At 42.1% G+C, this 27,281-nt stretch overlaps 1 protein-coding gene across 7 annotated transcripts in view; it reads left to right on the forward strand.

Moving 5' to 3' along the window:
* Positions 1–27,281, forward strand: part of PCCA (propionyl-CoA carboxylase subunit alpha) — a 414,132-nt gene that overhangs the window by 1,785 nt on the left and 385,066 nt on the right. For 5 of the 7 annotated variants that reach the window (XM_039502573.1, XM_039502579.1, XM_039502605.1 and 2 more), the window contains exons 2-4: positions 10,292–10,369; positions 12,314–12,361; positions 12,449–12,517. In XM_039502573.1, coding sequence (XP_039358507.1) covers positions 10,292–10,369; positions 12,314–12,361; positions 12,449–12,517 — 195 coding nt within the window. Of the gene's footprint in view, positions 1–10,291; positions 10,370–12,313; positions 12,362–12,448; positions 12,518–16,221; positions 16,375–20,757; positions 20,855–27,281 lie in introns of those variants that run through there. The other 2 variants (XM_039502614.1, XM_039502587.1) reach the window with 2 other exon arrangements.

The raw sequence follows: 27,281 nt of genomic DNA on the forward strand, positions 1-27,281 counted from the left end.
GAAAAAAACAAGTTAATAGGTTACATTAATGAGAACTTTATTGAAGTGCACAGTGTGAATTCTTACAAAGATCTCTTATACTTGAAGATGCATATTCATGATATTAAGTATATAACTAGTGATGCATATAATGAAAAACTAGACTGTCACTGACACTTAAAATAGGATTCTAAGCAAAATAGGAGAACATTGGAGACCTTAATTTCTTCCTCTAGAAGTTGACATATAGTATAACTGATGGTATTAGGTCAACAAGGATAATGGAGGGGAACCTGTAATTAAAGGTGAAATGCATTATGGATTGGCAGAAGCTTGCCATAATTAAGATTTTTTTGTTTATAAGCTACGAAGTCCATTACAAATCCAGTTTTCAAACACCACTTCCAAAAAGGGGGAAATTTAACTTGGATCTCCCATATCCCATGTGAGTGCTCTAACCACTGGGCTCAGTTATAACATGGGCACTGCCTCCATCTCCTCCAGCCAGGTTTTTGAATGGGACCTGATCTGGTAGGGGGCCTCTGAGCATGCCTATTGGATTGGGCCCTGTATGTGAGATAGGCACTCTAAATCTATCTTTCCACAGTTTGTGGATTGTGAGGGGGGGGCGATAGCAGTGTACATGCCCAGAGGGAGCTCTTGTGGTAGAAATTGAGGCTCCAATGAGTTTAGGTGCTTACAGCCAAGCGGGAGTTTTGTGGATGGCAGTGGTGCCTAAAGCCATGTTTGTACTAGACACCTTGGTTGACACAAGTTATCTTGGTATAGAGCTGCTGCAGTTAGTGTATTGCTCATGCATTTTTGGTTCATGGAATTGGTGCTGTGTGTACTTACCAGAAATGCCTGTGTTGATGCACCATGGGTAGGTATTCCAGTGTGCAACTTGCCATTGTCTGGGGCATGGTCTCTTGAGAAACTTCGTCAATGCATGGTGGGACAGAAACATGTGTGGGAGTGATTGGGAGCAAGGAGTCAAGTTCCTATCATGCAACTTCATCTATTTCTTAATTTTCATGCCTTTATTAAAAAAAACAACAACAACCCTGCAAAACTGCACAGCACTTCTTGCTGTCAGTCCTCTCTAAAAGAACCATGGAGTTCACACAGCTCTGCACTGTTGACATGAGTGTTGCAAACACAGGACAGACAATCCTCCAGTATTTGTAGAACCATAGAAAGTAATGTCCTTTGCTGCTAAGGTTCTGTTTCATAGAGGGTAGATTGCTGAGGGACATAGTGAAAACCACTTCAAGGTTGCTGATGGCATTGTAGATCAGCTGCAGGTGGAGAAGAGCTGCTTCTGACCCCGAGAAACCAGCATTAACTGGTGGGATTGCATTGTAATGCAGGCTTTGGATGACAAGCATTGGCTGCAGAACTTTCAGACACACAATGCCATATTCCTGGGATTGTGCTGAGCTTGCTGTTGCCATCCCGCTCAGGGACACCGGATTGAGAACTGCACTGGCAGTTGAGAAGCGAGTGGCGATCGCTCTCTGGAAGTTTGCAACCCTGGATTTCTACCAGTTAGTGGGAAATAATTTTCGATTTGGAAAATCCACAGTGGGGACCCTTGTCATGCAAGTGTGTAGGGTCATTAATTGTTTCCTGTGCCTGTTATACAATACAAGAGTGTCTCTTTTGGTAGTGTGCAGGAGATGGTGGATTTGCAGCAGTGGGATTCCTGAACTGAGATGGGGTGATAGAAAGTGCACACATTCCTATTTTAGCACCAGCTCACCTTGCACAGACTGCGTCAACAGAAAGGGCTACTCTTCTATGGATATACAAGTGCTGATGGATCACCAGGGATGCTTCACCAGCATCAATGTTGGCCGGTCAGGGAAGGTGCACGATACTTTCATCTTTAAGAATGCAGGACTGTTCAGAAAGCTGCAAACAGGGATGTTCTTTCCTGACCAGAGGATTTGGCATATCAGTATTGTCAGTGCTACAGTGATCATGGGGGACCTAGCTTACCCCTTGTTTCCCTGGCTCATGATGCTGCACACTGACCACCTCAACAGCATCAAGGAAAGAGTCAAGTGCTAGCTCAGCAGGTGCAGAATAATAGCAGAATGTGGTTTTGGTAGGTTGAACTCGCCCTGTACAATAACATTATGGCTCTTAAAATAATACAGTAAAATTTTGGGGTATGAGTGTAGGGCAGTGGCATGGAGCACTGATACTATTTTCCACAGGTGGTGGTGATTTTAGCTCATATCTTGCTCTTAAGGGTAACAAAGATGTAGAAAACACAGCTGCAGCTGGCATCCTGAAGCCACATGGCCCTGTATGCTGCTGGCTTCTTACTTCTATGGTGCTAGCCAAAGTCATTTAGGGTGACCAGATGTCCCGATAAAATTGGGACCGTCCCCATATTTAGGTGTTGGTTGGGACACAATTTGTCCCGATATTTCGCTCCGCTGGCAGCACTCGCCTTTTTTTTGCTCCGCCGGCGAATCTCTTCTCTTTTTCCTCCCCACACTCCCCTCATGTCCTGATAGTTTCTCTCTCTCATCTGGTCACCCTAAAGTCATTGCAGATTGGCACGTTACTGTGGGGGAAGAAATAATGTTACCATCCCCAGAAACCTTTGGCAGAGCATTGCAGTGTAGCTCTGTGGAAAATTTTATCAAGATCTCTCGAGGGCTGTCCTTGTGTACATAAACAAACTGCTCTGCTTTCCCACATCAAGTTAGCCAGGAGGCAATGCGAATACCAACTCTGCCTCTGTTTGTTGTACTGCTACCTTTTCTAGTATGAGTACATTAATGAAAAATCAATACTCATGTCCTGTATAGATGAAGCCCAACTCATGGGTTGGGCTTCATCTATACATTTAAACATTGTAACAGGCAGGGTGGTTTTCATTTAAATCACTAGTCAGGAAGACTCCATTTAATCATGGATTTCTACATAAAAGTGCATTCTTATTGGTTGTTATAACCTTAATACATATTCTTCACAACTCAGAGAGAGATATAGGTTTCATTTTTAGAAGGCACACACTATACATTTTTAAAGTGATTTATTTTGAAAACTTGTCAGATTAGTTTTACAGCTATATCAGAAAATGAATGATTGTTTGTTTGGTTATATTCATTTACCGAAGGTAATTGAAGCAGATACTTAGTTCACCACCCAATGATTTCATATCTCCAATTCAACAGGTTAATCATTAATATTTGGAGGATTTTCTTGCCAGGCTGTATTAGGAGGAGAACATCACCAGACAGACATTTAAATTGTTTTATTTAACTAGAACAACGTTATGTACTCTGGATTTTTTTTCTTCAACAGCAAACATATATTCTAACAAAACAAGCACATGAATTTTTGAATTTAGTTAAACATTAAAGTTTTTTAAAATCAGGTTTATTTTTGTTAATTGCTTTTAACTAAAATAGTTAGTTGATTTTTTTTAAATAGTTCATTTATGTCAGCCAGGTCAACATGAGAAATTTAAAATACTGACTTCTACAGTTAACTCAATCGTCTTCACCTTCATTTTCCTGTTTGTTCATAATCTGGAAAAGAAAAACAAGCTTTCCTGCATTTTTTTCAAGTCCCAAATGATTTCTCAATTTGAAATGAATTAGTCCAAAGGAAGAAAATATTCTTTTTACACTGGCAGAAGAAGCTACTGCTGTTAAAAGTGAGATCACTTCAACAGTCTCTGAATCCAAGTGTTTAAGTGACTTCCACTGGTTCACTGGTGTGACTTTCTTTAAAAAATCATCAGCAAACATGCTTCTTGAATGGTTCACCATTAGCTCTGAAGTTGGCATTATGGAGGGATGATAGCAGGATGTTCATGTCCTAGCTAACTCCTCTTCTTCGGCAATAAAGCTTTCACCTTGGTACCGAGTATTGAGAATGAGCTAGAGAGAGTGCTTGTCCCATTCATTTTTTAATGTTTGTACAGTAACTCCTCACTTAATGTTGTAGTTATGTTCCTGAAAAATGTGACTTTAAGGGAAATGTTAGGCAAATCCAGTTTCCCCATAGGAATTAATGTAAATGTGAGGGTTTAGGTTCCAGGGAATTTTTTTTTTTGGCTGTACAGTACTATAGTTGGAGGTGCCCCTGCCTTACCCCACACAGGCACTGGAGACAATGAGGCAGGCAAGGAGACTGAAGGTCCTGTAGGCTAGGAGAAGCGCAGAAGCAGCGGCAGCTTCCCCTATTCTGCAAGCACCAGGGGTGGGGGGCTCAACCCTCGGCCCGCCCATGCCACTCCTTCCCCAAGCTCCCACCCTTAACCTCCCTCTTCTCCCCCCACCTTTACTCCGCACAGCACATCTTCACTCCTCCCTGTGACAGGTTCTCTGTCACGCCCCTCTTCCAGAGCCTGCTGGCTGTCCCAATAAAGTGCAGAGGCTTTCAGTTATGCAGCACCCATGGCTTTATTTACACATACACAGTTCTCCCACCACCAGTGTTGAGCTATACACAAGGCTTACAGGGTTATTCTCTCTTTTCCTGCAGTCAGCCCACAGCTAGGAGTCTGACCTTTCCCTGGCTGGCTTTTCTTCTGGCTCCCAGCCCTTATAACTGCTGACTTGTCAGGCCCGCAGGTGGAGCCAATCCCCAGGCCAGGCATCAGGACTGTTTCACCGGCCCCAATCTATTTCCCTTGATTGGAGCTGGCTGAGCAGGGGTTATTAGGTGCTTTTGCACCAGCACCCTGCTGCGCTCCTCCTTCCTGCGGCAATCAGCTGGCTTGCAGTGTTCAGGAGGGAGGGGGAGCCTGCGTGCCGAGTCCTTGCTCCTTCCTCCTGAATGCCGCAAGCCAGCTGATTGCTGCGGCAGGAGTCGGGGGAAGGCGCTGATCTCTGGGGTCTGCCGGTGGGTGGGAGGTGCTGTGTGTGTGTGTGGGGGGGGGCTTAGGGAGGCTGCCAGCTGTGGACAAAGCAGGCAGCCAAACAACATTATAGCAACGCATTGCCCAGCTTTAAATGGAGCACGTTCTGTAATTGAGCAGGGACATGAGATCGAACAATGTAAAGTGAGAGGACATTACGTGGGGAGTTGCTGTAATTTTAACTCCATAAGATTGGGTCCCTAATCCATGAACTCATTTACAAAATGTTTCTTAAATGTTACAGGAATATATTGTTTCATACTCTAGAATTAGAATTTATAATCCCTATTCCATGATGAGATATCTTTGAGCTATAATGTATCTTTAGATAGGTTTTTTTCCTCAAAGCATTTTATTAAAAACTTTTTTTTAAATCTTTTTTAAAAATCATTGATTTGTATCCACCATGGTAACAGGAAATAGATTCACAAACTTTTCCTGAGGTTTCTTCCCCTGCATAGGGCTTAGCTGCCAGAACTGACTAGACTGTGCTGGAGTCTTGAATGGATCCTGGCTCTTTGCGTAGTTGGACCTACCTGATTGATTGTATGCCCCCTGTCTCCCATCTTCTCCTTGCTGTTCACAGGAGGGTCTGCATCCTGGGCTCTTCAAAGGAACCCATGGTGCTCTGCAGGGTGCTGGTGGGGTCTCTGCCAAGTGTGTCAGGCAGCTTGTATTAAAAGCAGTAGATCTGTGGCTCAGCACCAGATCAACTATTGGGCCTGACTGGCCTTCTGGTATCTCTGCTGCAGCTCCTTCGCTTTCATGCAGCATCCCCTGTGCGATCTGTCTGTCAATGTCCATATTTCCAGAACTGCTCTGTAGCTGTGCTTGCACAGACTATTCTTCCCACAGGCCCAAGAAATCCAGTGCCTCCTGTCTACTGCAGGCAGGGGCACATCTGGAGCATGTAGCCAGCATGGTCCATTGAGCACTTGTGTGCAACATGGAAGAACTGCTAGGTGTGCTTATCAAACTGGGAAATTGGAAAAAAGCATTTTAAAAAGTGTGCTTTGTACAGGTTGTGTGTGGCTCCTGGTGTCTGTGGCCCCTGGGCAGTGGAGTTCACAGTTGTGGTCAGTTTCTGGCAATGTGGGATAGCTGTTAGGGTCAACCTAGGTCACGGTGTCTATACTTGCACTGCGTTAACCACGACAGGCTGACTTCCCCAAACAGTATTACCATAATGGGGTACTTACATCAGTGGTAGACAAATTTTGAACGTAGGCACAGGCATAACTAGGCTGACACAAGGTGTCTTACATAGACCTAATTTTGTAGTGTAGACCAAGCCTCTATCTTTGTGGCTCTGGGCCAAGGCCCTGTTAAATGCATTGTAAAATGTCATCTTGTTGGAGAAGTGCTTGAAACTTGTTTTATAGATACCTTGGCTAGCGCAGAGTTGCCAAACTCTGGTCCTATCAATACATGCTCAACCAACTGCTCTTAGTGTGTTTTTTTAATTATGGTTTTGCTTCAAGTTGAAGCAAATTTGACTTAAATCTTACTTTGAGTGGGTTGTTAAAAACACAATTAACTGCAACACACTGAGTTAGATTACAACTCTGTGTACTTAAGCACTTAGTCTGACAAACTGTATCATTCATTCGTTCATTCATGCCAACAACAGATCTCCATAGTCTTCTATCCTGGGCCATTCGCTCTAGCTGGTTCCAGGTATAGCCATGTGCCGATGGTAATCCTCCTGGCTGCAAGAAGGGTGATCACCACCCAGCGTCATGCATCTTCGAGTTGAAGACCCTTCTTTTCTAGGCTAAAAGTCTCTGTTAACTCTATTGTTGATGCCCAACCCTCCTCCTTTACCCTGACTTGGGACAGGCAGATGGCCCCAAAGGACCTCTCTGGTGGAGTTAGACAAACTGTATACCAAATGTAAACTCAGTACAGAATTTGAGTTTGATTCTCCTAGTATTTTCAATACAGGAAAAAGAGGAAGATAGGTGATTTGTTTAATGTAGAAGCTTTGTAAATGAATTAGTTTTATAAAACTAAGATGAAGTTCCTGTCAAAATGGTTATTAAACACCTCTACCCTGATATAATGCTGTCCTTGGGAGCCAAAAAATCTTACTGCATTATAGGTGAAACTGCGTTATAGAATCATAGAATATCAGGGTGGGAAGGGACCTCAGGAGGTCATCTAGTCCAACCCCCTGCTCAAAGCAAGACCAAATCCAACTAAATCATCCCAGCCAGGGCTTTGTCAAGCCTGACCTTAAAAACCTCTAAGGAAGGAGATTCCACCACCTCCCTAGGTAACCCATTTCAGTGCTTTACCACCCTCCTAGTGAAAAAGTTTTTCCTAATATCCAACCTAAACCTCCCCCTCTGCAACTTGAGACCATTACTCCTTGTTCTGTCATCTTCTACCACTGAGAAAAGTCTAGATCCATCCTCTTTGGAACCCCCTTTTAGGTAGTTGAAAGCATCTATCAAATCCCCCCTCATATATCAAACTTGCTTTGATCTGCTGGAGCGCACAGCCCCCCCCCCCCCCGGAGCGCTGCTTTACTGCATTATATCCAAATTCGTGTTTATATCAGATCGCGTTATATCAGGGTAGAGGTGTAATTAAAACAGTTGAATAAGGTTTCTTACTTTTTCAGTTCTCTAACTGCATGACAGCTTTCCTCTTCCAATGTTAAAAGGTGTTTTCAATAAATGCCAAGGCCTTAAATCCATTTTAATTACAACGGACTGTAACTTTTCCATATCTTCCCTTCTAATTTGCTTCTTTAGCACAATCTTCTGGCTTCTTCTGTGCCTTCAAAGTTAAAGGGCTTTGTATTGTGGTGTTTACAAGACAGTTCAGTAGCCTCTCTTTCTAAATTAGCTGTACACACTTGGTTCAGCTGCTATAAACCATCAGAAGCTTTTCTTCTAGTGAATTATATTAACTTGCAAAGATTTTGTTGAATGTGTGTGTGATTGAGCTCTTGTGGGGTTCCCTACCCTTCTGTAGTAGTGTACAAAAAGGAGATGGTGCCTTTCTGTTGGGGGGTGGTGGTGGTGATGGGAGGAGGGTGTGTGTCCCCTTACCTCCCTCTCTCTCTCTCAGTCCAGCCAAAATGAGGTGTCCATTCTTCTATTTCACATGCAGAAATAGGACTTTATGGCCCACTCCTGCACTCGTCTACTATCCCTACTCATGTTCTCTGGTTTGTCCTTTCCAGAATAGAGTACAAAATTTTACCTTGTACTTGTCCCTCTCTTTGTACAACCCCACTTCATTTGGCCTTCGAACATACTTTCTTTTTCTTTTCTTTTTCTTTTCTTCAAGCTTCATTTTTCCTCCTTTTCTCTAGCCCACTATGTCTGTGTCACGGTCATGCTCACACTCACTCACTCACCCCCTCATCAGATAGCAGTTCGTTGTGGTACATTTATAGAGCTTGATTATATGGAAAAAACATAAGGGCAGGAAGTTGGAAAAACTCACCTTGATAGTGCAGTTACTTAATTATTTATTACCCTTTACCCCATTTTGTATTTGAATCCTGAGTAATCTTCCTGGGTCTAGGGATCTATAGTCTTTGTTTCCTAATCTTTAAAGCTATGTGGAATACAGACAGAGCGACTGTCCCAGTCACTTTTGCAGTTTGGGTTTGTCCTGCTGTGTATATTTACTGCTACTTTAATTTTATTGTCTGAACCTGATCATTCTTGTGTTCCAACTCGGGGGGGAAAAAAAATCCCTGGGTGGCATGGGAAGAGTCATGAGCAGCCAGGCAGGCTTTAGAGAGATGACCTGAAATGACTGCAAGGGGGTGGTGCATGTGTGCCTTTTAAAAAAAAAATATAAAAAGCCTCTTTGCCTTGTGGAAGTCTTGGACTGCACTATTAGTGAAGCTTAAGCCATTGGAACAGGAATAGCTCTGCACACTTTCTGGCAGTGCTTTGTGGGCCACAGCCTGAGAACCACTGCGTCACCCTGTCCCCGTCTCTTCTCGAACACTAGATTTTTTTTTTTTTTTGGTTGGGTCTGCATTTCTCTACAATGGGTAGCTGTAGTGGCACAGCTGTGCCGCTGTAAGGTGCGCAGTGTAGACATAACCTTTGTCACTGTGGGAGCTCGGCTTTTGCCAGAATTAGTAGTAGTTTAAACTTATAAGCTACATCAGTTGACACACAATTTCATTCACAACAGCTATTGAGAGAGTGCATGTAGTAGCTTTGCAGATTTTAATCTTTGTTCCACTAGACCATCTTCCATAAGATGGCAGTTTCAGTAGAGTACATATGTCCTAGGAAAAGATGGGTGATGAACAAAGAGCATCTCTGAGCTTTTGCTTCCTCCTGTAAGTTAGTCATTCTTGTGGGTGGACATCTTTCACTGCTCATCTAAAATTGCTGCCTGGAGACTCAAAATGACATTTCGAGTAGTCTGACATACTGATCAAATAGACTACCAAATCTTTCTACTTTACCAGCTTTAAAGAATACACTTAGAAGTGCTTATAAAGAGTTGCTTGATGAGAGGAAACTAATTATTTGGCTTTTGTTATTTTAAACTACATGAAATGGAAAAACTTGGCTATTTAAGATGTGAACTGCTAACAATCCTTTTGTAAACAAATTCCAAAATCATTGAGGATGGACAGATGTTTTGCTGGATATATAAGGGAGTAAGACAGTAGATGAAAATGTACTGTCCTTTTAGTTCTGGACACTTCTGGCCAAAATGCTAATTTGAACCTAAGAAAACTTAGTCTTAACCTGGTCCTTTAGTAGTTTCTTAGCCACATAAAATCACTTTTGCCTGCTTTACGTGCTTCTGAGGCAGAAACTGTAATCCCAGGGGATGTAGCGTTTCAGGTCTGAGAAGTACTGGCAGACCAGTGTGGTGTGTTCAAGCTTCTCTATCAGAACTAAACTCTTTCTAGTTCTCTCTCAATATATCTCTTGAGAGGGAGAGGCACTTAATTCTCCCCCCCCCCTTTTAAAATTAAAACAAAGCCCCCTCAACCTAAAATCATAGGGAGAAGAGCTACCCTTTTTAAAAAAATGGGGGGGGGGGGGAGGAAATGTGGCAGTAAAAGAACATTCAAGGCTTGTAACTTATGGTACTCTTGCAATTTTAACTTTAATCATTGATCGTGCCATGAAGAATCGGTGCTCTTTTTTGGCAATGGAATAAGTTTGAGATCTAATACAATACATAGGGAGAAGTTTTTCATGTCTAGTATTTAATGAAAAACTTTTTCCTGAAACTTCCTAAATTGTTTTTTAGGTTTGAATGTAAGAAGTTTCAAGTGTGGTATATATGTGTAGTGGGTTTTTTTTGTTTTTTTTAAACTTCTTTGCAGCTTAAATTTTTTTTTCAAGAAATGCTATGTATAAATTATTCTTTTAATTAACCAAACATCTGTAATTTGAATCCTTATCCTCTCCATGTTTTTTGTAGTGTGCAACACGCCATTCAAGATGGTGCCTTATAACTTCACGTACATTCTATACAGCTGAATATGACCCCAATGAAAAGGTAAGTTTTTTTTATAAAATTGCTTTACTATACTGTACCATAAACATATATTTGAAATCCAAAAGTTAATCTTTTCTCCAGTGCCTATGCTAACACTAGTAGTTTTAGTGAGACTGCCTGTCACTAGCAAAACTCCTTAAATGTTGGATTTTTAAAAAAAAATCTTACTCTTCGGGCAAATAAATTATCCTTATTCTTGGGAGTGTATTTGCCCATGCCCTGGACATAATGTACATTTCTTTCACATTCCAAAACACATTTGAAATAGTTATTTACATTATACGTAGTCATTTTTTGAAGAGGTGGAGTCCCCATTTCTTGAGAATCTTTAAAGCTAGATCGGACAAAACACTGCAAATTACTATAGACAGCAACTCTGCATTAGCAGCAGGACATTTATTAAATGACCTAACATCTTCCAAATCTAATGTTTACGAACAGTTCACATGCTAGGAAGGTATACAGATGAGACTTTACAGGGCTAGCAGAGAAGAGTAAATCCTCAAGTTGGAGGAGGTTGCCAGCTTTTTTTTTTTTCTCTCTCTCTCTCTGTGTCTGGCCCATTAATTGACTCAGGAAGTAGCAATCTAGGTCTGCAGCTACTAGCCAAGCAAAACTTTTTCTAATGGGAGGTACATTCACTTGGCTTCCCTCTAAGTAAATCTGCTTGGATGATTGCAAATACTGTGGCTGCATGTGCTCTGGTATTGAGGGGAAAGTATAGCAGCTGTGTTTCACTCTGGGGAATACAAGCCATAGATTTACATGTCTGCATAGAAGCAACTGACGGGATGACAGCTACATTAGAAAATGAAGGGCAGGGGGAACAGGAGTTGTAGAACAGGTTCTTAAAAGTAACTTCATTCTTGGGAGAATTTGATCATGAATTTGCACTTGCGACATTTCCTACAAGTCTTGACTGTCACTTATTCAAGACTGCTCCTCCCTCTCCCACTATGGTTAATTTCCTCTCTGTCATGAGGATAGCTCTGTATTGGCAGTGAAGCAGGGTGCTTAGCTTCCCTCAATCTGTTAATTGGAAGTCCTGTGAGTACGTGCAGGGGGTAGTGGGTGTCAGTGGAGCTCAAACTCAGTTATTTGAACATTATTTAAAAAAAACTGAATTTCAAGATCTTCTACTAATTAGGGGAAATGACCTACTCAGGAAAGACAGCATGTTGCTCAAAAGCAATGTGTGATGTTTCTTGCTGGATGTCAAATGTGTCCCCTGTAATAGCAGGAACAAGAGCTGAGTGTCTCCTCCTGTTAGTGTGTCTATTGCAGAATTGACTGACTTTATGTCACATAACTATACTGCTATCGCTCCCTTTGTGGCTACTCTTATTTTGGAATAAGTGGCTTGCCTTTTTTTTTTTTTTTAATTTTAGTCTAAACACTTACAAGGTGATGTAAGAAACTGAGGCCAGGAGCGGGGAGGCACTGCTATATTGAAACAAGTGTTTCCACACAAGGAGACCTGATAGTATAACTACAATGTCTTAAATTCATACCTTGGCTTACAGTGCTGTAACTTTACTGTGTCGACAGGCCCGTATTCTAGTATAACTGTGCCTGCACTGGGAGGGTACTACTGCCTCTTAATTATGCCAGCGTAGTTAAAGTGACAAAACTCCTAAATGTGGACAAAGCCAAAGAGTTCAAGCCTGATGGAACAGCAAATTCCAGTTTGGAGTTGGCAAAATTACATGGAAGGAGACCAGTTTGATCACTGTTGATCTGAATTGATTGTCTTCCTTTCTGTCAGAATAATCAAGATTAGACTGTGGTATGAACAAAGTTTGTTTGTTTGTTTTGATTTTTTCCCTCTTCTCATTTACACAAGGCCCACCGGTAAAAATCTATGAGGAGTGTTTGGTTTTTTTAGTTATATTTGTGTTTAAAAAGAAAAATGTTGATTCGTCAATATCTTTCTTCCCCCTTCAGACATTTGAGAAACTCCTTATCGCCAACAGAGGAGAGATTGCATGCAGGGTAAGTTATAACTTTCAAGCATTTATCATTCTTGAACTTTTTTGCTATAAGATTACTTAAATACTGAAAACTTTTTTTTTTTAATAGGTGATTAAAACATGCAAGAAGATGGGCATTAAAACTGTTGCTATACATAGCGATGTTGATTCCAGTGCTGTAAGTATTGTCTGATCATTTTGTTCCTTTTTTTTTTTTTTTTAAAGCTTCTTTCTGAACAACAAAGGAATTAAAGTGTTGCACCACTCGGCAATGTGACACCTAACCTTTAGGCACCTAGGAAATCTCTGGAATCCACAAAGCCTGGATTAGGTGCTTAGGCTCCATATGCAATGCGTGGGGAGCAGGTAGTGTAAACCTGGCCTAATACAGCAAAAGTAAAGTATCCTACACTAGTTTAGATGATACCTCTTCCTCTGTAATAAAAGTTAGCAAGTGGATAGCCTTTTTGTTGTTGTTTTGTTTGACTGTGACCAACTGGAAATAGTAGGTAACTAATAACAGTGTTTTTATAAAATGAGTTTATACAAATGAGGAAGGGAGAATGAAACAGTATAAGAATGATGGACGCGAAAGTTGGGTTTCCAAGAGGTAGGTAGGCTAATGGGAAAGTCTTCTATGGGGTGAAATTATGGGGAAAAAAGTTGGTGTTCCTTTTAAAAAAAAAAAAAAAATATTGTCAAGGATTGTTGAAAATCATCCCAGGGGACTGAATGTCCGAGTGCCAATAATGGCGTAAATCTATCTTTGGTATATATAGCCCCATTGCCATTGTATCTGAGCACCTCAGTCTCTACTAAGAAGCAACAAAGAGTCCTGTGGCACCTTATAGACTAACAGATTGTATTGGAGCATGAGCTTTCGTGGGTGAATACCCACGTTGTCAGTCTCTACTGTAGTTCTCCTCCCAACATCTCTTGTGAGGTAGGATGTACTCTTCCCCATTTTTGTAGATGGGGGAACTGAGGCACAGAATTTAAGGGCTTAGCTACACAGTGCCACAACCAGAGTACAGAGGTGTGAACGGTAGAGCTCTCTGACTGCCCCCATGTAATACCCTACTAGCATAAACTTAAAGGTACCTACTTCATGTTAATGTAGTCTTGTTTGTTCACACTGATGTAGTCCCTGTTTCAAAGTATCTTTACGTTTATGCCAGCAGGGTCTACATGGATCATTTAGAGCAAGGTCTGCATGGAGCATTTAGAGTGCATCACTTCAAGGCACTCTGCAGTTCATACCCCTTTAGTCTGGACCAACCACTAATGACTTGCCTGAGGTCACACATGAAGACTGTAGGAGAGCAGGGGATTGACCCTGGGTTTCAAAACCCAGGTTAGTGTCCAAACCCCTGGATGGTCCTACTGGACCATCCTTTTGTCCCTGAGAAGAATAGAGTATCTTCATAACCTCTGGCTGAAATTCAGTCCAGGGCAGTGGTAATTGGAAGATATTGCTGTTCAGTGTACTGTGAAATGAGTTTCTGGTCTCTTGTTCAGTTCCTAGTGGGCAGGTGTCAGTGTCACAGTTATCAGTAAATGGTGCTTTTGCCGGTTTAGTTGGAAGCCAAGGATTAAGTGGGTGCAGTGAATAGCCTACTGTTTCACTAGGGTATGCCTACGCCACAGCAGGGAGCGTGCCTGCTAAGTATCGAGGAGAATGCGAAAATGAGTTAGTTAGCATAAAGATAAGTTTGAGATGATAAGATGGAAAAACTGAAGCTGGTAAGTCCATAACCCAGGGTTATGTTGTAGCTATATTTTGATTATAACTGGTCTTAGCACGGTTTTTAGCGAGTGTTTTTGAGAATTGTGAATTTTTTTATTAAAATGCTGTCTATATTGATAACATGGGAAGGGTATTGATGCAGATGTTAGTTTAAACTATGTATAATGTAAAAAGCCAATAAAGAGGTGGCAGAAATGTGTATATGGTAATGCATAGGTTTAATGTTAATTAGCATAATAATAGGTTATAAAAGGAGTAGTTTTGTGGAAAACTCTAGTTAATACCCAAAAGTATATAATTAAGGGCAAGTTTACACTACAGTTCCGCTGACCTAGTGCGAATGTGGATAGCGTGAAACTTGCATCACATGGGATGGGGGCTTTTTCACATCCCTGTGCAACGTAAGTTATATCAACTTAAGCAGCAATAAGAACGAGGAGTACTTGTGGCACCTTAGAGACTAACAAATTTATTTGAGCATAAGCTTTCGTGGGCTAAAACCCACTTCATCGGATGCATGCAGTGGAAAATACAGTAGGAAGATTATATATATATATATATATATATATATAGATATATATATATATCTATATATATATATATATATATATATATCTTCCTACTGTACACATACACAGAGAACATGAAAAAATGAGTGTTGCCATACCAACTATAACAATACTAATCAATTAAGGTGGGCTATTATCAGCAGGAGAAAAAAAAATTTGTAGTGATAATCAGGATGGCCCATTTCCAACAGTTGACAAGAAGGTGTGAGTAACAATAGGGGAAAAATTAGCATGGGGAAATTTGCTTCGGGTTGGGGGGCTGTCTGTAAGCGAGGACTGGCCTGTCTCCCAAGATCTGTGAGAGTGAAGGATCGTCCTTCAGGATAGGTTGTAGATCCTTGATGATGCACTGAAGAGGTTTTAGTTGGGGGCTGAAGGTGACGGCCACTTCCTTTGTTAGGCCTGTCCTGGAGTAGGTGACTTCTGGGTATTCTTCTGGCTCTGTCAATCTGTTTCTTCACTTCAGCAGGTGGGTATTGTCGTTTTAAGACTGCTTGATAGAGATCTTGTAGGTGTTTGTCTCTGTCTGAGGGATTGGAGCAAATGCGGTTGTATCTTAGAGCTTGGCTGTAGAAATTGGATCGTGTGATGTTGTCTGGATTAAAGCTGGAGGCATGTAAGTGCAGCGGTCAGTAGGTTTGCGGTATAGGGTGGTGTTTATGTGGCCATCGCTTATTAGCACTGTAGTGTCCAGGAAGTGGTTCTCTTGTGTGGACTGGTCCAGGCTGAGGTTGATAGTGGGATGGAAATTGTTGAAGTCATGGTGGAATTCCTCAAGGGCTTCTTTTCCATCAGTCCAGATGATGATGTTATCAATGTAACACAAGTAGAGTAGGGGCATTAGGGGACGAGAGCTGAAGAAGCGTTGTTCTAAGTCAGCCATAAAAATGTTGGCATACTGTGGGGCCATGTGGGTACCCATAGCAGTGCCGTTGACCTGAAGGTACACATTGTCCTCACCCACAACTATTTCACATTTGAGGACAAAGTCACAAAGTTCAGCCACCAGGTTTGCCGTGACATTATCGGGGATACTGTTCCTCACGGCTTGTAGTCCATTTTTGTGTGGAATGTTGGTGTAGAGGGCTTCTGCATCCATGGTGGCCGGGATAGTGTTTTTGGGAAGATTACCAATGGATTGTACTTTCCTCAGGAAGTCAGTGGTTTCTCGAAGATAGCTAGGAGTGCTGGTAATGTAGGGCCTGAGGAGAGAGTCTACATAGCCAGACAATCCTGCTGTCGGTGCCAATGCCTGAGATGATGAGGCATCCAGGATTTCCAGGTTTGTGGATCTTGGGTAGCAGATAGAATACCCCTGCTCGGGATTCTAGGGGTGTGTCTGCAGATTTGTTCCTGTGCTTTTTCAGGGAGTTTCTTGAGCAAATGATGTAGTTTCTTTTGGTAACCCTCAGTGGGATCAGAGGGTAATGGCCTGTAGAATGTGGTGTTAGAGAGCTGCCTAGCAGCCTCTCGTTCATATTCTGAGCTATTCATGATGATGAGAGCACCTCCTTTGTCAGCCTTTTTGATTATGATGTCAGAGTTGTTCCTGAGGCTGTGGATGGTGGCGAGTTCTGCACAGCTGAGGTTATGGGGCAAGTGACACTGCTGTGGAAAAGCAGCGTCAAGACCTGCCCTCAGTTACAGGGTTATAAGGCTATGCTTCATTCTGTTGTCAGTGGACTGATCGCCCATTGATACACCATTCTATCTTTGAATGTGAGTGTAATTGCAGTACCTGGTAATTGTTTGCCTGTCTGCTTACCTAATTTTTCTTTAGAATAAAGTTTGGCTCTATCAATCAGAGTATCATCCAGGGTTCTCTACTAAATTAAATTAACTGACTGTAATGGTCTCCACTCAGGGTCTGGTTGGGAAGCATGGCCTAGTGGTCACGGCCACAACCCTGGACTGCCAAGGGAGTTGTGGGGAGGGGAGCCTGGGCCCTCCCACTCTACTGGGCTCTGACTCAGGGCCCTTTTAGCTACCGCTAACCTGGCAGCCAAGTCTACTTAAGGCTGTTCTCCCTGGGCCTCTTCCACTTGTCCCCCCTTAGGGTCACCTCAGTCCAAGGCCTTCGCCTGATGGGAAAATCCAAATCTTAAGGAAGCAAGAGGGAGTCGTCACTGTCCAGGGACACAGAATACTTCCCTCTCTGCTTGTCTCTGTGGAGGGTCATCCCTTTCCTCATGGAGGGCCCCTTTGGCAGCTGCGTCAGAGCCTTTAGGTTTTGCTCTGCTCTACTCTGCTGTAGTTGTGGGCTGCAGATCTGCTCACCTTCAGCATGGCTCACCAACTGAGCTAATTTGCTCCCTTTTAATTCCTCCAGCAGATGGAGCATTTGCTGCAGGTGTGGAGGGGTGGGGCTGGCTGAGCCCAAAATGAGCCCTTTAGCCATTAGTGCTCAGTGTGTGGCTTGTATACCCCAACACACAGAACTGGAGGCTTGAACCGAAAAACTGATTGGGAAAGCTAAGGCACGATAAACCAATGTAATATTAATTGGGAACATTAAAAAATGCAGCAAAGTTCTGAACCACACTAATAGGGGAGAATGGGGAAAGAAAGAAAGGCAGAAGCAAGAATGAAAAGCTTAAAGAATGTCTGGATGTATTCAAATAACTTTGCTGTGACAACATAGGGTGTGTTGAATGAAATGAAGTAGCATCAGAGACATTTGGGGTGTGTTTACACTGCACTAAAAAAACCCTACGGTACCAAGTCTTAGAGCCTGGGTCAGTTAGCTCGGGCTGTGGGGCTAAACATTGCAAGGTAGATGTTCAGATTCTGGATGGAGCTTGGGCTTTGTGACCCTGTGTGTGTGGGGTCAGGCCAATGGGGCTGTGGAGAGGCGTGGGCTGGCTGCCCTTCCCGCAGCCCCCATCGGCCTGGAGTGGTGAACCGTGGCCAGTGGGAGCCACAATCAGCTGAACTTGTTGACATGACAGGTAAACCGGCCTGGCCCACCAGAGGCTTTCCCTAAACAAGTGGCACACTGGCTTTGAGACCCACTGGTGCAGACATTCTGCAATTTTTAGCCTGGTAAGCCCAAGTCAACTGAGCCAGGCCAGCAGCAGCTGTGCCACGGGTCTTTTATTGTAGTGTAGATGGCATCTAAATGGCATTTTAGTTCATGGAGGACAGATGAGGCCCTGCAAGACTACAAAAGGGCAAACCTAGTGTCTACTTAAGTACCTAGGGAACTAAAGACTAGTAAATATAACTATAGCATTTTAATGAATTATTGTAACTATTTATTAAGCAGCTTAAAAACACCTAAAGGAAAGCAGATGAATAATGTGGATTCCTTAAAAGAATCTGGGTATTGTAATATGACTGACTTGACTGTAACTAATAGCATCTCAAATTTTGCCTTGACAAGTTTACGTTAATATCCACTCTAGATTTGACATTAAAAACTAGCTAGTGAAATAGTTTTTATGAACTAACTTTCCTGGCTCCAAGTGAGAGTCTTTACAGTAAGATGTAACAGGAGCGATTGGTTGTAGGATTGGGAATTCTGGTAACCTGTGTTCCCTCTAAGCTGTGTGGTTGCACGGCTGATGAAGAGTCAATCAAGTGCTGTGCACTTGATTAGCTGAGCCGTACATGTCTGGCGGCATGTGTTCAGGTGCCCATCCCCCCCATTGCTCTGCAGCCTCATTGCTCCTGCCCTCTGCCTTGGAGCCCCTGGTCAGCTGCTCCTGGGAACCTCTTGCTTAACGTGCAGAGCAGGGGGAGGAGAAGAGGCACTGATATCATGGTGTTTGTCTCCCCACTGCCCATGTACTCCATGTCTGTGGAGTTGGGGAGGGTGGACAGGGCTCAGGAGCAGGACAGAGCTGCTGTGGTCTGAACAATGAGCCTTCTGGTGAGTGCCTTTAAAGAGACGGCGCACAGTCTCTCAGACTTCCTCAGCAGCCAGCACGCATGCACTCTTCTCCCCCTCCCCCCCCCCCGAGTCTGTCTCACACTTGCCTCCATACTACCCTGACTACAGTGCACCTCCTTCCTTCCACCCCCCCCCCCCACTCTGCACATTAAGCAGGAGGGTTCTGGGAGCAGCTGACCAGGGCCTCCAAAGCAGAGGGCAGGAGGAACACGGCTGCAGAGCAGCGAGGGGAGGGGCACCTGAACACACAACTTCGGATGTACCGGGCTCTGCTAATCAAGTACGCAGCACTTGATTGACTCTTGGGTGGCCATGCGACCGCGCAGCTTAGAGAGAACACAGCTTCCAGCCATCATCAATTAAGGGAAATAAGGTTAGCTTTACACATACCATGAGGATGAAAATACTAGAGAGAATATGTCCAGAATGAAGCAGGAAACAAAATAAAGGATGACTGTAAATTAACTGAGAATATACTGCTTTAAAATAGTTCCTTAAATAGAGAAGTAACAGAAGTGGAATTTAGAAAGTCAGAGACCTTGACAATATAGCTGCTAAGGGACAGGCAAAGGATAGTGCTGGTTATGGGAATTTGAAATATATACAGAGTAGTAGGTCATGATACACACTCTATGATCTTAAAACACTTGGCTAATGTTTTAGCTACAAGCAGTTATTTGAAGAAGCCCAGGAAATATGTTGTTGTGAATTACTTGAATGCAGTATAAGTACATGAAAAGTATAACTGGAAAGAAGATTCATTTTGCCTTTTGGATAATTAAAAATTCGGCCAGTTAATTAAAAACAAACAAGAAGAACCCTGAAATAAACCAAAAGTTGCTGCATTTGACTGAGAATAAACAAAGATGTTTCAGCCCCAAAGCAATCTTACTTCTTAAAAAAGTGCTTGAAAATAGGGATTTAGGCTGAAAGTGCCCCTCAGCCATAGGTATAGCCTTGCTAGAGTAAACACTATAAAGAAAAGCTAAAGAAATATTGTAATGCCTAATATAATGAGCTAAAAGCTCCCGATAAATGAACAGGCTTACGCTAATTAGATCTGAACAAAAGAAGATATAGCATAAAGCAGTGAACGAAATATAATTTTATTTGGCATTTTTAACACAGCAGGGATTCTATAGCCATAGAATGTAATGGACTATAAATGACTAGAAAAATCCCATGGGAAAGTCATGTAAGTCACTGGAAATCTGTGAAGTAAAAGATGACTAGTTATACCTTAATGTAGGCTAGTTATTGATATTGGTCCTTTTTTTTTTCAGTTGAAGTGAGGACTCCAGGTGTGATCTGCTTTTGTATCAAAGTGGGCTAAACTCAAACATTTTCATGTTCAGAACTCTGTGGATTGGATATTTATATTTACTGGCCATTAAAACATACTTTCCCTTGAGCAAAACTAAAACTGACAAAATACACATGCCAGAGTTGTTTCTAAATTTACAAATACTTTGCTTGTATCAAAGCAATTGCACTAGATTCAAATGTACTGTAGGAAAAATCCTGCAATGGTGTAGAGGGATGGAAGGAGAAACTGGATGATTCAAAACTGTAGGTAACTTCTCTGACTGTCTTGTGGCTTTTTTGAAATTTACTAAATTTCAAAATAATTTAGACAATAAAAAATGACTCATTTGAAAGGCTATACACAGTATTTTAAAATGTTAACTTCTAATCTAGAACCAGGTAACTCAGTCATGTATATTTGTTCTGAGTAGTCAACTCTTTTGAAGAAGCACTGTGATTGCTTCTAGTTTTGTTGATGATTACCATGCAATTAAAAGGGATACTGTCAAACCTGTATTTCTGACTTCTTAATTCTACTTTGGCAAAAGTAAATAACACAAATGTGGGAGTAGAGTTGGTTAATTGTTTGAATTCAGACTAATCTTCCCACTTTGGAAATATTATCCATTTGTTTCTCACTTTCTAAACAATGGAAGCTAACACAAAGTATGCTGTTAAGTGTCCAGTTTCTATAAAGTATACAAATATAGACGTCTAATAGTAAACATGCTGCAAGCAAACCACAAAACAAAGACAAACTTAAAACATACCTGCCTCAAAATACACACAAGAGCCCTCCCTTTGAATGTAACAATAAAGAAATGTAAATGTCTTTGACACAGAAGTATTCCAGTGTGTATCCAGGAGGAGGGTATTCTGGAACTTTGGGCTTGGTTATTACAGCGAGGGGTTGGCATGTGGGCATCAGGATGCCAATATGGGAGAATCTGCCCACCACAACATAATCTAAAAGAGGGGCATTTCCACATCATAGGCACTGTGGTGAGATGGAGAATATGTTTATTCAATTTATGAATTCTGGTTGCTAGTATAAGATTAAGAAAATTGCTGTATCATTGAATACATATGTGCTAATGGTTTCCACCCTTGTTGACAAGAACTGTCTGTCCGCCCTCCCAGACCAGGTACAACGGGGGTCTTTAGAACTCCACTAGCTCCCATTCAGGTGGAAACACCTTGGGACAATGGATTAGCTCAAGCCTAAAAGAAGCCGTTTTATCCTATTTCTCGGCAAGGGGCTGGGGAAGTTAGGAGAGTGGAAAATTCTCAAACAGGATAAAGGGACTGGTGACAAAGCAAGGGCTTAAGAAGGACTCAGCAGGAAGCCTTTGGACATAGTTACAAAGTTTTGGGCAGGAGATGCAAAGAGACAAGCAGGCTCTTTTTTGTAGCTGGGGGCAGGGGCCCAGTTTAGCTGTGGGACCAACCAAAGTCAAAGCAAACTGACCTGGAAAGGGGGTGGGGGGTGGGGCCTCCATGGTTGAGAAGAGAAGCCATGTGATACAGAAGAAGGATCCTGGATGTCCCCAGAGGACTTTGACCCCAGCCCAAAGAATGCTCTGGAGGGAAATGCATGTAGGGTTTAATACTCTTGTAGAGTTGCAGTTCTTGTGGTTTTAAGTAAAGAACAATGGTGTGTTAGAACTCTGTGCAGTGTGTGTGAGACACCTACTACATGCCTTTGAAGAGCTAACCTCTGAATTCTGAGAATCCATATGGCTGGAACTCAGGGAGAGGGTGTGTTTAAGTTGCGGAGGAGTCTGAGGATCAGCACTGATCCCGGGGTTGGGTAGTTGGACCATGAGGTCCCAGCTCTCAGAGCAGATGCTAGACAAAGGATCTGTACCCCAAAATTGTGCCTAGAGGCCTCATGCCAGGGCCAGTGCTTGGCTCAGTTCAGACTCTGGAGGATTTCAGCACATGGGGCCGGAGTTGTGGGTCCCCTTACAGCAGTTTAGTGAGTGTCCAATGCTGCTATGAATAGGTGTGGTCAGCAGTTCCAGTTCAGTGGCTGCAGTTGCCATGGTGGTATCCTAAGGCAGCAGTTCCTCACTTAGGTTGGTTTTGTATTGCTTAAGGTTTTACATACTAATAGTAAGGCCATGAATGTACCTGTTTGGTAAAGTCCTTTTTAAAACCGTTCCATCTACAGTACTGTGAAGAGCAAGAGTTGAAATTCATAAACAGGTCTGTAGGCTTAGAAAATATGCCTGTCCACTTAACACTGTCTTGTTACACCCAACAGCCAGTTTAAGTGGTCTATTTTCCTGCCTATAGGAGAGACGATCACCTGTTGTGTATTGTCTGTCTGTAGAGAAAATCATTTTGGTACATTCAGTTTTGATAGTCACCTATGTGGTGCATTTCTGCTCAGGTAGATGGAAACAGAATGAACATCAAGATGTCCATGAGGCAGAGTGTGTTACACAGCTTCTTGAATTAATTTATTGAAAATTTTTTAACACAGTGGGGTAGCTCTTAACTGGATGAAGTGCTGATGCCTAGAGAGTTTAAGGAATTCATTTATATTGTGTGAAGTTTGTTGCATACTTACTGCTCTTGTTGATCCCCCATGTGATAAATTTTCAGAGATTGATATCTGGTTCTGATTACACTGGTCTACAATTTTTGAGAAGTCGTCTGCTTCAGAGATAAAATGTGCTATTTATTATGTATTTTGATGTGCTGAATTCAAATATGACAATTAAAACAACTGGCTACTGTTTCTAAGATATTTAAGTTTTTACATTTGATGTCTATGTATATTGTGTAGATAGTAGAGTTTTAATCATAAATTGTAAACCTAGGTCTTTTCATGTGTTTATGGTTGCTTTACATGATAATATTTCACCTGTCCTGTTTATGTAACACTTTAAAAATCAGCAAAAGGGTTATATAAATTTTTATTATGAAACAAAAGGCAAAAAACTATTATGTACATAGTTTAGTCCTATTCAGTGTCTACTCGGCGCTTCTTGGCTTGTCTCTTGTATTCATTAAATGGAGCATCTCTTGTCACTGTCCAGCAATAGTCTGCAAGCATTGATGGGCTCCATTTGCCCTGATAGCGTTTCTCCATTGTTGCAATGTCCTGGTGAAATCGCTCGCCGTGCTCGTCGCTCACTGCTCCGCAGTTTGGTGGAAAAAAAATCTAGATGAGAGTGCAAAAAATGTATCTTTTTAGTGACATGTTGCAACCAAGGCTTTTGTATGCCTTGAGGAGGTTTTCCACCAACAACCTGTAGTTGTCTGCCTTGTTGTTTCCCAGAAAATTTATTGCCACTAACTGGAAGGCTTTCCAGGCCGTCTTTTCCTTGCCACGCAGTGCATGGTCAAATGCATCATCTCGAAGAAGTTCACGAATCTGAAGACCAACAAAGACACCTTCCTTTATCTTAGCTTCACTTAACCTTGGAAATTTTCCACGGAGGTACTTGAAAGCTGCTTGTGTTTTGTCAATGGCCTTGACAAAGTTCTTCATCAGACCCAGCTTGATGTGTAAAGGTGGTAACAAAATCTTCCTTGATTCAACAAGTGGTGGATGCTGAACACTTTTCCTCCCAGGCTCCAATGACTGTTGGAGTGGCCAATCTTTCTTGATGTAGTGGGAATCTCTTGCACGACTATCCCATTCGCAGAGAAAACAGCAGTGCTTTGTGTATCCAGTCTGCAGACCAAGCAAGAGAGCAACAACCTTCAAATCACCACAAAGCTGCCACTGATGTTGGTCATAGTTTATGCACCTCAAAAGTTGTTTCATGTTGTCATAGATTTCCTTCATATGGACTGCATGACCAACTGGAATTGATGGCAAAACATTGCCATTATGCAGTAAAACAGCTTTAAGACTCGTCTTCGATGAATCAATGAACAGTCTCCACTCATCTGGATCGTGAACGATGTTGAGGGCTGCCATCACCCATCGATGTTGTTACAGGCTACAAGATCACTTTCCCTGAAGAAGAATGGGACAAGATCCTTTTGACGGTCACGGAACATGGAAACCCTAACATCACCTACCAGGAGATTCCACTGCTGTAGTCTGGAGCCCAACAGCTCTGCCTTACTCTTGGGTAGTTCCAAATCCCCGACAAGGTCATTCAGCTCACCTTGTGTTATGAGGTGTGGTTCAGAGGAGGAGGATGGGAGAGAATGTGGGTCCTGTGACATTGATGGTTCAGGACCAGAAGTTTCATCCTCTTCCTTGTCTGACTCAAGTGAGAGTGATTCTGGTGCATCAGGAACCGGCAGTCCTTCTCCGTAGAGTACTGGGCGTATAGCTGATGGAATGTTTGGATAATGCACAGTCCACTTTTTCTTCTTTGACACACCTTTCCCAACTGGAGGCACCATGCAGAAGTGACAATTGCTGGTATGATCTGTTGTCTCTCTCCAAATCATTGGCACTGCAAAAGGCATCGATTTCCTTTTCCTGTTCAACCACTGGCGAAGATTTGTTGCACAAGTGTTGCAGCATATGTGTGGGGCCCACCTCTTGTCCTGATCTCCAATTTTGCAGCCAAAATAAAGGTGATAGGCTTTCTTAACCATAGTGGTTATACTGCGCTTTTGTGATGCAAAAGTCTCACTTCACCACAAACATAGCAGAAGTTATCCGCACTGTTCACACAAGTACGAGGCATCTCTGCTCACTTTGGCTAAACAGAAATGTGTCCCTTTGCAAAATCAAACACTGACAAATAAGAGAGCGTGACACTGTATGATTTCTAGAGCTGATATAGGGCAATTTGTTCAGCAGAGTGATGTAAGCTTCGTTATGATTGCATCATCCATGACTTCTAGGAATAACAGGATGCAATTCATATCATGTATGACGCAATACCAGCTTCAGATTGCATCATTCATTGTTTTGCCTAAAAAGCAAGTACTGTCCAAACCCAGTCATAGATTTATTCATAGATCCAGTCAAAGATGTATTTTAGTCATTTCTGGTTTAAATTGAGATCCCTTCCCTTTATAACTCACTTATCCTCCGCTATTCCCAAGTCAAGGGTCGTATACACTAACCCAATAGCATATCTTGAAAACTAGAGCCAATCAACAATTTTAAGCATCATTTTCGTTCTCAGTGACCCAGAATTAGTAAAGTTTAGACTACATTTATTTCAGAAGCATTTTGGCTGTAGAGCAGTGTTATGAGATGAGAACTGTACATCTGTTATCTTTAGCCTTATCCTTCATAACATAAAAACGCATGCATAACTCTATTCGTAATGGAAAAATTTGTTTATCCAAATGATTACAAAATATTTCAGTGCACTACTTTTGTCCTCCATTATCTTATATGAGGTATGGAGAGTGGTGCTCATGATCAGCAGTAAAAAAGATTATTTAGACATTGTGACTGTGGGGGTTAGACACACAGTATAAATTCCTTTGTACGACTTTGCCAATGCACTTAGTCCTGAGTTAGAAAAAGAAGGCTTTTTGCGAAGCTAATATTGTGCTAAACCAGTGGTCTCCAACCTTTTTTTATGCACAAGATGACTTTTTGAATTTAAGTGCAACTCAGGATCTACCCCACCCCTTCCCTGAGGCCCCGCCCGCTCATTCCGTTCCCCCCCACATTGCTCGCTCTCCCCCATGCTCGCTCACTCTCCCCAGGCTGAGGCAGGGGTTTGGGAGGGGGTGCAGGCTCTGGGTTGGGGCCAAGGGGTTTGGAGTGTGGGAGGGGGCTCTGGGTTGAGCTTGGGATACAGGAGAGGGTGAGGGGTGCAAGCTCTGGGAGGTAGTTTGGTTTCAGAAGGGAGTATAGGGTGCTGGCTCTGGGAGTGGGCTCAGGACTGGGGCAGAAGGTGCAGGCTCCTTAGGCATAAATTTACTTTTTTTTTTTTTTTTTTGTCATGTTGCCACACAAATATACAAAAACTTCTGCTCTCATCTTCCTCTTAAGTATTTTGGAATGTTTCCATTAAAAATTGTGACACTCTTAGATGGCTTCTCCATCCAGAATTTCTTCTGGACATATTGACTGCTCCATCTGTCCAGTGGCCAGTCATGCTCCTCAAAATTTTGTATGGGCCGGCTCTGGCTTGGTCTCTAGTTCCTGGCTTTCAAAGATGGATTTTGGGAGTCTGCACCAGCTCCCTGTTGCTTCTTGTCCAGTTAATTTGCTGTCATGGTGTTAGGTTAATTTGAGTTAGATCTGGGTTTGTATTCTGTTTTCTACTCCTGGAAGCTATGGCAGGAAAATAGTGCATGGTGCATTTTGACCTCACAACTTCCTCAGTGTAAGCAGGGGCTATGCACACTCCAAAATTTTGCCTGTCTTGATGCAGGGAGGCCTGTGAACCATGCATAATCTTGTACACTGTCTTTGGAGGTGTGAATTCATAATAAGATGTCAGCTGAAGGTAATATCTTATTTATGAATTTGCTTCCAGAACCCCCTTAGTCTGTAACCTTCCAATTAGAACTGGTCGTAAGGTAGAAATCACTTCCTGTGAATTTAAAAAAATAAAAAGCCAAAGCTCATCTTTGACAATTTCCAAACAGCTCAATTCCTAAACTTTGCATTAATTTTTACTACTTCAGCAATTGTGTCCAAGATATACTAACTAGTGTATAAACATATCAAAAAATCATCCAAAGCACAGGACTTGGTGGTGATGGGGGACTTCAGCTACCCAGATATCTGTTGGGAAAATAATACAGCAGGGCACAAATTATCCAGCAAGTTCTTGGAATGCATTGAAGACCATTTTTATTTCAGACAGTGGAGAAAGCAACAAGGGGAGAGGCTGGTCTAGATTCTATTTTGACAGATAGGAAGGAACTTATTGAGAGTTTGAAAGTGGAAGGCCGCTTAGGTGAAAGTGACCGTGAAATAAGAGTTCATGATTCTAAGAAATGGTGGGAGGGAAAATAGAATTAAGATAATGTATTTCAAGAAGGCAGATCTTAGCAAACTCAGGGAGTTGGTAGGTAAGATTCCATGGGAAACAAGTCTAAGGGGAAAAACAGTTTAAGGGAGCTGGCAGTTTTTTCAGAGTTGTTATTAAGGGCACAAGTGCAAACTGCCATACTTCCTATCTTTCCTATGCAGTGGGACAAGTGCCCACCCTTGTTTAACCAGGAGATCTTCGATGATCTGAAACTCAGAAATAAATAAATAAAAAATAAATTAAATAAAATTTTTTTTTACAAAAAGTGGAAAACAGGTCAAATTCCAAAGTATCAATATAAACAAGCAACTTGTAAGGACAAAATTAGAAAGGCCAAGGCACAAAACAAGATTAACCTAGCTAGAGACATAAAGGGCAATAAGAAAATATTCTACAAATACATTAAAAGAAAGAGGAAAACCAAGGACAGGGTAGATCCATTATGCACTGAGTGAGGGGAAAGACAATAACTGGAAGTGGCAGAAGTGCTAAATGACTTTCTT

This window comes from Mauremys reevesii, linkage group 1 (assembly GCF_016161935.1).
Source record: "Mauremys reevesii isolate NIE-2019 linkage group 1, ASM1616193v1, whole genome shotgun sequence".
In the NCBI taxonomy this organism is placed as follows: domain Eukaryota; kingdom Metazoa; phylum Chordata; order Testudines; family Geoemydidae; genus Mauremys; species Mauremys reevesii.